Below are 8,960 nucleotides of genomic sequence, written 5' to 3' on the forward strand. Positions count from 1 at the left end.
ATCAGCAATACCACGGAATATTAAGTTGGCACGCCGCTATCCATTCTCGAGTTCGTCAAAGCGAGATGGTTATATTGGTATTCGCAGTTGCACGTTCGACACAGGCTTCCATACCAAAAGCTCGTGACCGAAGTGTTCAAGTGTTCTCAGTCTTTTTTCAGTGCATCCAGTCTATTTGTTTACACTGGCCATTACACCTTCAATGCTTTTCTGAGAAGTGGTATTTTCGTATACGTCGGCAGCACAATGCTCTTGATATTTCGAACGTCAAAGAGCACGTGCTTGCAAGCCTTTCCCCAATTCGAACATAATTTTAATTTGTTCAAGGCTTTCGTTCAGCCATATTTCTATTTTTGAAAAGTGTTTTTTTTTTCCCGAGTGCCAAGAGCCATGATTGCCCTCTACGTCTACAGAGCGCAACAATAAAAAACAAAGAAATACAGTCGCACCTGATATTTCGCAATGCCCGTTGCCACGGGAACTCCAGAAAACAAATGTCAGCACTTTTTATGCTATATAGAAAAGTTTGGTTACACCTCTGCAGCAGAACAAGGCGCTGTATTGGAGCCATATCTTAAGCACTGCTCCCGTCCCAACTAAACTTTCATTCGCTGAGCTGGCTATTTAGGGGGGGGGGGGGCGCTGCGAGCAGCCGGAGCGAGCGGACGTGTGTTACATCGGCTCCGCAGTTAATGAGCCATAATATCGGAATAATTGGTCCCACAGTGCCCATTTTTCACCAGTGTGTTAGGCTTCGCTCAGCGGACCTGGCAATGCCAAAAATTCGTTGAGTTATTGCGAATTTCCGAATTTTACGGCCCTTTTTATGTTTGCGGCGTGGCCGCAAAGCTAAGCCTAACTTAGGCCTAGTACGAGTACGGCCAGGCCGGGCCATGGGCGACGGCCCTCGAGCCGATGTCGACCGGAGGGGAGCCCGCATCGACGGGATTCAGCGAGGAAGCTACCATGGAGGCCTGCGGAGAGCGGGACGATGAAATGCAAGTACAGTTGGACCGCAGCGGAGGTCGGACGGCCGTGGTGGTGCCGGGCGAGCAGCTCTCGCCGGGCGACCACGCGGGGTGGACGACCCAGCGGAGGAAGCCACAGCAGCGACGAGCGGAGGCTCCGCGATCTCCACTGTCGAGAGGTAAGCCCGCCGTTGGCGAACACGTCTCTACAATCGAAGGAGAAATTCGTGAAGAAGGTGAATGCAAGCATGTCGAGAGCGGCGAGAATGCCCAACAGCATCCCCCGCGAAGAGCACAAAATTATCATCAGACCAAGAGGGGGACTGCAGGTAGGGAAGGTCAGACCGACCGAGTTAGCGACCGCACTTGTGGTGGCCACGGGCATCGCAAGAGAGACGGCCATGCAAGACACGGTGTGCCTCAACGTGGCCCAAAACATCATAATCGTGAGCACTCCCGCAGAGGAGAGAATCTCGAAATACGCGAGAATTGAGGCTCAAACGATCGGCAGCCGCGAGTACGAAGTGTATGCTTATCAGGCGGCGCCGAACGGTACGGTAAAAGGCGTGATTCGCAACATCTCCACAGAGGACACGCCGGAAGAAATAATAGAGAACATCGTGAACGATTACAATCCAACGGCGATAGACGCCCGAAGGATCGGAAAGTCGTCGGCAATCGTCGTGCTCTTTCAGGGCGAGAAAGTGCCGATGACGGTGAAATACGGATCCGTGCTCGTTAGGTGCAGTCTGTACAGGAAACACCGTGAAGTTTGCAAGTGCTGCGGCGGAGTGGGGCACAGACAGGACGTGTGCCCGCAGCCCGAAAAGAACGTGTGTTTCGCGTGCGGAAAGCAAACTCCGAGCGAGAACCACGCAGAAACGTGCAAACCGCGCTGCTAATTGTGTGGGGGTGCTCACCCGACAGGGGCGGCAAGCTGCAGCAACCGCTTCAAGACGCCATACTTGGTGCGGCGGCGGCAGTGGAGCCGCCAGCAGACGAAAGATGCCTCGTCAGCAAGGAGAGAAATTTCTAGAAGCCAAGGGGAATTCCCGCCGCTCCTGCAGCAGCGAGGTCGCAGCGGCAGCAAGAAGCGGGAGCAACGACCCGGCAACAGGTCGGCAAGCCGAGGCGCCCGCGACAGGAGCCAATCGGCGGCCAGGAAAACGCGCGGGAAGAGCGGCGATAGGCCGTCGAGAGCCACGTCACAGTCGCGCGAGCACGTGATGTGGGAGGAGATCGCCGGCGCACCGAAAGGAAGGAGGCGTTCGAGGCCACCGCGGCAGTGGAGAGAGATGTTGCAACTTCGTGACGAAAGAGTCGACAGACTGCAAGAGCAGGTAGCCGTGATGAAAGCGGAAAACGCGAGCCTCAGCCAAAAGCTCGAGCGGGCGATAAAGTTACTAGAAAATTCTGGAGGAGAACAGGAGCCACGTGGCGGAGCGATGGCAAGATCCGAGGAGCGTCGGCCGGAGCAGCCGGCGAGGCCGGCGCAAAAGGAAGAAGAGGCGGAGCCTCCGACGAAGATGAAGGCGCTGCAGAAGCGCGAAGGTCAGAGCGACGCGGTCGAAACGGAAACCGAGATGGACGAAGATCAGGACCCGCCTTGCGGGGAAAAAGGAATACAAGGGCCGCAGAAGCAGAGGCTGGTGAGCTGGGAGCTACGCCTGAGGAGGTGCGCCGGACGCATCAGCAGGCTGGAAAAGCGGATGGACGCTTTCGAGGCGAACGTGAATGCGAGACTCGATAAGATACAGGAGTACCTTCACAGGATGCTGGATGGAGACGAGGTCACACCGGGGCAGTACGTACAAGCGAACCAACCAACACCGAACCATGGCCAGTAAATCACGAACGAAACCGAGCCTGAGTGTGTGGCACTGGAACGCGAACGGGTTCCAGTGTCGGCGGGCGGTGTTGCAGCAGTACATCAAGAGTTTGGAGAGACCCCCGGACGTGATCCTCGTCCAGGAAACCCACGCCGAGAACGCGCCGTCCCTCCCGGGCTACCGGGCGCACGCCAGCCCTCCCAGCGCCAGAGAAAGAGGTAAGGGAGAGGCGCAGGGCGTGTGCACGTTCGTCCGGAAGGGGATAACGTTCGTCAAGCACGACGACCTCCTCGGGTTCAGCGCCATCGAGTACTGCGCGACCGAAGTAGGGATCGGAAAAAAGAAAAAGGAGTCGGTGTACTTTCTCAACGTATACAGCAACCCGGGCCACAGGCAGCAGAAGTTGAAGACGGCCATGCATAAGATGCTGAAGCTCGCTGGCAGAGACACGGTGGCGATGTGCGGCAATTTTAACGCCGCACACAAGGAGCTCGGGTACAGCCGCACGACGGCGAAGGGGAAGGCCCTGCTCGAGGCGGCCGAGGAGGCCGGTTTCGTCCTGTATTAGGACGAAGCGGCAGCCACACGCATCGGCACGTCGATAACCCACGACACCAGCCCGGACCTGTCCTTCGTCCGGGGGTACGGACGATTCGTCGAAAGACAATTCGTAATAGGGCGATTCGTAATAGGGCGATTCGTAGGCGGGCAATCGGTCGCGTATGGCAATTCGTCATAGGGCTACTCGTCGCTCGGACATCTAGTCACTAAGAAAAAAACTTTTTTTTACATTTCCAGGCCTACAGCATAACGGGATTCGGGAAAGAGGGGCATGGTACGCGCTTGCATAAAAGATAAAGCTCAGAAGCCTTTCCTGAAGCTGACCCTGATTTTTACCCTGACTTTACCCTGAAGCTGACAGTGCACAGGAGGCTGCGCGTTCGCCGGACCAGTCTTATCATTGAAGGGCGAAAGTTGAATGGAGCTTTCAGAACGAACTATCAAGACTTACGCGTTAAAGTTCACCAGGGAAATACTATAAAATAACTGGTATAAGCGCTCGTTTTCGCAGTCGCTATGGAAGTCATCAGGACAGAAAGAGGCGGGTAAATGCTGGTTTGCAAAGGATTTTTTTTTACTGTTAATCGAAGGACTGAGCAAATAATTTACTGGGTGTGTAGAAAAAGAGAGACCTGCAAAGCAAAGATCGTGACTGACGTCTTGAAGCTAAGCATTGTTAGTCTCAAATGTCCACAGCCATGCTCCAGACCCAACCGACATTAGCTGCCTGAAGATTGGTTTAGAAATGAAGGCGAGCGCCGGTGAGAACGCATAAATATTCGTTACTGTGTTTTGTTGTGAAGGTTTTTTCTCTTGGATAGTCATCGCATACTGCCTCTTTAGTTTGAGGACGGGCGTCAGTACAGCAGATTCTTCTGGACGCGGCAGCAAAGGTCACGTACAGCACCGCATCCCAGCTGCCCTCTACGTCAACGCTTCGACGAACAGTTAGAAGGCAAAGGCAACGTGCCACATTTGCCTACGCTATTAATCCCCGCAGAGAAGACATACATCTCCCGCCTGAATTCAAGGTGCGTGTACTAAAAGTGTAAAAAAATAGTTTTAATGAGTTGTTTATGCAGGTGAATTTCAAACAAGAGGCGTTCTTACTGCATGATACTGGCGAGAGTGACGTCAACCGCATCATTGTGTTTGCAACGAAGCGGAACTTGGAGTGCTTAGGGAGAGCAGGTGCATGGTTCTGTTATGGGACGTGTAAGGTAGTGCCCTCGCTATTCTACCAGTTGTACACAGTCCATGCTCTTTGTAACGGGATTGTCGTGCCCTTGGTGTACGGCCTACTGCCCAACAAAACCGAAGAAACCTATCGGAGGTACGTCACTATTAATTGTTACCTTATTACTGCTGTTCCAATGCGTAGCGATTGGTTGGTTGTTGAAATCATTTTCATTCCGTGTTACCTTACCAGCTTCTTCTCAGTTGTCATCGACAACGTCGGGCCCTGCGCTGTTCGCATTCTGTACACGGATTTCGAGATTGCTGCTATTAACGCTGCTCGGGGCGTGATTTGAGACATCCGGATTGAAGGATGTTTTTTTCACCTGGTCCCGTCGGTTTATTGTAAGCTGTGCGCGTTGCGATTCCAAACCCGTTATGGCACAGACGAGTCATTTGCAGGCAAGGTGAGTTTGCTGTTATTGGCCTCCTTCGCTGAAGTTTGCCTTAGGAGCAGCAGCACCGATTCACACATCGGTGCCGCTCGAGGCGTCGTTAAATGGGTAGTACATCAAGCATTCGTTATAGCCGTTTTTCATTGAATTCATAGAACGTGAACATCAGGACATTTTCCTAGATAGTAATTGAGAAAGTTATCAACAGCCAAGCCACCAATGCATTAGGTGCAAGGCACCCGTGATAACGTTATCAAAATGAAATATGCAACAACACTGCTACCCTGTTTTGCTCTTGCTCTGCTCTTGCGAATCGGCACTGTCATTCATCGGTGCGCACTGCACCGATTGGGGTACACTACGCCTATCGGGGTGCAGCCCGCCATACTCTGGGCGATAGTAGCTTGAGACGTTAGCGCATAGCGGTGGGTAGTGCATGTCTGGATTAGCAACGGTCTCTGTCCACCGCAAGATGCCCATGCATAGATAAATGGCCGTTTTCTATAACACAGCTCACGTAACAGCTGTTTTATTTCCAGATGAAAATGCTCGCGGCCCTGGCGTTTCTACCGGTTGGTGCTACCCCGGAGGCCTTTCACGACATGTTAGAAGTCTTTCCACAGGAGGCGATCAAACTCGCCGGCTACTTTGAGGACGTGTATGTCGGAAGGTCCCGTCGGAACGGCATCTGCTCGGCTCAGTTTCCTCCGAAACTATGGTCCGTGTGCGAGTCGGCACTTGATGGAATGCCCCGTACAAACAACACTGTGGAGGCGTGGCACTATGGGCTGCAGGTAATTGCTCATAATTTTTATGCGACTAACTTTATCGCGCAAAATCTATTGACAATTTTAATATCGTATTTCTTATGGTCCCTTTCTCGTTTGTCAGAGCAACGTAAGGCGCGCTTCACCGAACTTGTGGGTGTTCCTGCACTGTCTGAAGAAAGAGAAGGCCCTGAGCGAAATGAAGCTCACTCAAGCGGCAGCGGGGTCACTGCTACAAGGGTGTCGCGGAAGCAGCAAGCCTACAACAAGGGCCTTCAAAGAATTCTTCAACGCTTCGACGGAACAGACAACACGGGTATCCTAGAGGCTTGCGCCAGAAGCAGTACGTGGTAAGCAGAAGGTTATATCCAGAGTTTCGGACGCAAATACAACTCTTCGTGATGTGACACCAGTTTATTGCGGGGCACAAGTTCGCGACAATAAACGTTACTTCTACCAAAATCTTGTATTGCCCATCACTGTGTGACAATCTTCTTGATAACAGCGATATAGCTCTTTTTGATTCGTGATAAAGGAATAAGGGTACCTCCTGATCTATTTGCGTGGCAGCATGATGTATATAGTTTGAATAATTGTTCATGTTTTTAATGTACGACGCGGTCATGTTGCAAGAAGGCTTTGATTTTCTTAAGTTGTTTTTCCTGAATAAAAATCACTTGTTAGCCTCCACTGTGTCCTATCTTGTGTATGCCTAGGTCTTTGTTGTTTCGCGTAGTCTTAGAATGAATCACTACCAACTAGTCTAGTTCACAGCACTCCCAAACACACAAGAAACTTCTAATAGGGTGACCGATGGTCATCTTCACGAATTCCCCTATTACGAATTGCCCTATGCGACGAATTGCCCTACTACAAGTTGACCTGCTCCGAATTGCCTTTCGACGGAATGTCCTACAGCCCTTCGTCCGCAAGAGGAAGGAGGCCAGAGGCGGGGTGGCATGAAAGAACACGGGGCAGAACCTCGGGAGCGACCACTTCATAATCGAGCTGGACCTGCCGGCGTCGGCAGACGAGGTCGGCAGGGGCAAGCGCAAACACAAGCTCACGAACTTGGATCGCTTCCGAGAGGAGAGCGAGGAGCTCGGCGAGGAAATCGCAGGCATCGAGAGCTGGTCGGACGCCCTGAAGCGCAAGATCAAGGGAGCGACCACGGAGATGGAGACCGACGAAGAAGTACAGAAAATGGACAGCCGCCTGGCGCACCTGATAGAGGTCAGACAGGCCCTGCAGAGGCGCTGGCGTAAGAACAGAAACAACAGGAATCTCAGGAAGAAGGCCGCCGAGATCGGCAGGGAGATAGAGCGATACAGTCGCCAGCTGTGCACCCAGCAGTCGCACGCCATCTGCAGAGAGGCGGACGGGCAGCTCCACCAGAGCCGCACATGGAAACTACTGAGGCACTTGCTGGACGATACCAACAGCAAGAGTTACCAGCAGCACCGACTCGCCCAGATCATGCACTGCGCGACCAAGAAGTTGGGGAAGGAAGAGACGTGTAAACGGCTCAACGATAAATTTCTCCCTAGAACTCCCAGCGAGAGCCACGGCGACTACAGAGGCCCGAGCAACCCGGACCTGAACACGACATTGAGGAGTGGGAGGTCCGCGCGGCGCTGCAGAACATAAACTGCAAGTCCGCGGCGGGCCCCGACCGAATCACCAACAAAGCCCTGTGAAACCTGGGCGACGGGCCGACAGAAGCGCTGACGGGGTATTTCAACCCATGCTGGCGCGAGGGAAGATTGCCGAGGCAGTGGAAGGTGACCAAGACAATACTGATACCCAAGCCGGGTAAGCAGCCTGGTATCGAGAACATGCGGCCGATTTTCCTCACGTCGTGCATCGGGAAAGTCCTGGAGCACGTGTTGAACAACAGATGGCAGCGGTATCTGGAGGAGAAGGGCCTCTACCCGGACTCGATGCTAGGGTTCCGAGAGAGGCTCAGCACGCAGGACGCAATGATACAACTACAGCACGAGATACTAGAGCGTCCGACAACGTCGCACGACAATAGAGCCGTGCTGGGCCTGTACCTGCAGAGTGCTTTCGATAAAGTCAGGCACTCGGCCATATTGGCGCAGGTTTCGGAAGTGGGTCTGGGCAAGAGTTCCCACGACTACATCCGCGACTTTCTGTCGCACCGGACGTTGGAACTACAAGCGGGGGACCTGGAGCTGCCGGAGAGAGAGCTGGGCAGCGTGGGTACCCACCAGGGAGCGGTGATCTCGCCGGTGCTGTTCAACCTGGTGATGGTCGGGGTAGCCAAACGCCTCTCGGGGATCCCGCAGGTTGGACACACGATATATGCAGACTACATTACGCTGTGGGGCCCCGGGGGGAGCGACGGCCACATCGAGAGTTCGCTGCAGGAGGCGATAGCGGCGATCGAACAGCAGCTGGCGGGCACCGGACTAAAGTGCTCCCCGCAAAAGTCCAAGTTGCTGGTGATTCCACCGCCGGGCAGGTACCGCAAGAGAGCCGAGGAAGAGGCGAGTAAGATCAAGTTGTTCACGTGCGACGGGACGGAGATCCCCAGAGTCAGCAAGCTGCGAGTGCTCGGGATGCTGCTGGAGGCGAACGGCGGCAACGGAGCCACGGTGGAGAGAGTAATCACAAAGATGGGGATGGCCACGAAACGGATCAAGCGGGTGGCCAACAGATGCAGTGGCATGAAGGAGGAGAGCCTGTTGCGGTTGGTGCGGTCCTTCGCCACGAGCCACGTTGCCTACGTGGGCGCCTTTCTCCCGTGGAAGCGCAGCGAGAGGAACCGCATCAACGCGGCGATCCGCAAGACGTACAATGCGGCGCTGGGGCTCCTGAACCGCACCAGCACGCAGAAGCTGCTGGAGCTGGGCGTCCACAACACGCTAGAGGAGATTGGGAAGTCTCAGCGAGCGTCTCAGCTGGAAAGACTGCAGACCACGTGAACCGGAAGAAATATCCTGAGAAGCTTGGGCCTGGGCAGAAGACTACGGGAGAAGAACGGCCTGCCGGAGAAGGTGCGGAGAAGAGTGCGGGTGCTGCCGCTGCCGCGGAACGTACACCCCGACAGCAACCGAGAACGGCGGGCGGCCAGGGCCAAGGCGCTGGCCGAGATCTACAACGACGACGCCGGGGCCGCTTACGTGGACGCGGCGAGGTGCCCGCACCGCCCGAACATGTACGTGACCGTAGCAGTGTCGG

General features: G+C 54.3%; 1 protein-coding gene across 1 annotated transcript; it reads left to right on the forward strand.

Moving 5' to 3' along the window:
* Positions 1-7,591: 7,591 nt before the first annotated feature.
* On the forward strand, positions 7,592-8,704 carry LOC144160720 (uncharacterized). Its single transcript, XM_077691915.1, has 3 exons — positions 7,592-7,975; positions 8,066-8,383; positions 8,531-8,704. Exons 1-3 carry the CDS (start codon positions 7,592-7,594, stop codon positions 8,702-8,704), a joined length of 876 nt encoding a protein of 291 aa, XP_077548041.1.
* Positions 8,705-8,960: the final 256 nt, after the last annotated feature.

Source organism: Haemaphysalis longicornis, unplaced genomic scaffold (assembly GCF_048455015.1).
Source record: "Haemaphysalis longicornis isolate Haplotype H1 unplaced genomic scaffold, Haemaphysalis longicornis Haplotype H1 scaffold_11, whole genome shotgun sequence".
NCBI lineage: Eukaryota > Metazoa > Arthropoda > Arachnida > Ixodida > Ixodidae > Haemaphysalis > Haemaphysalis longicornis.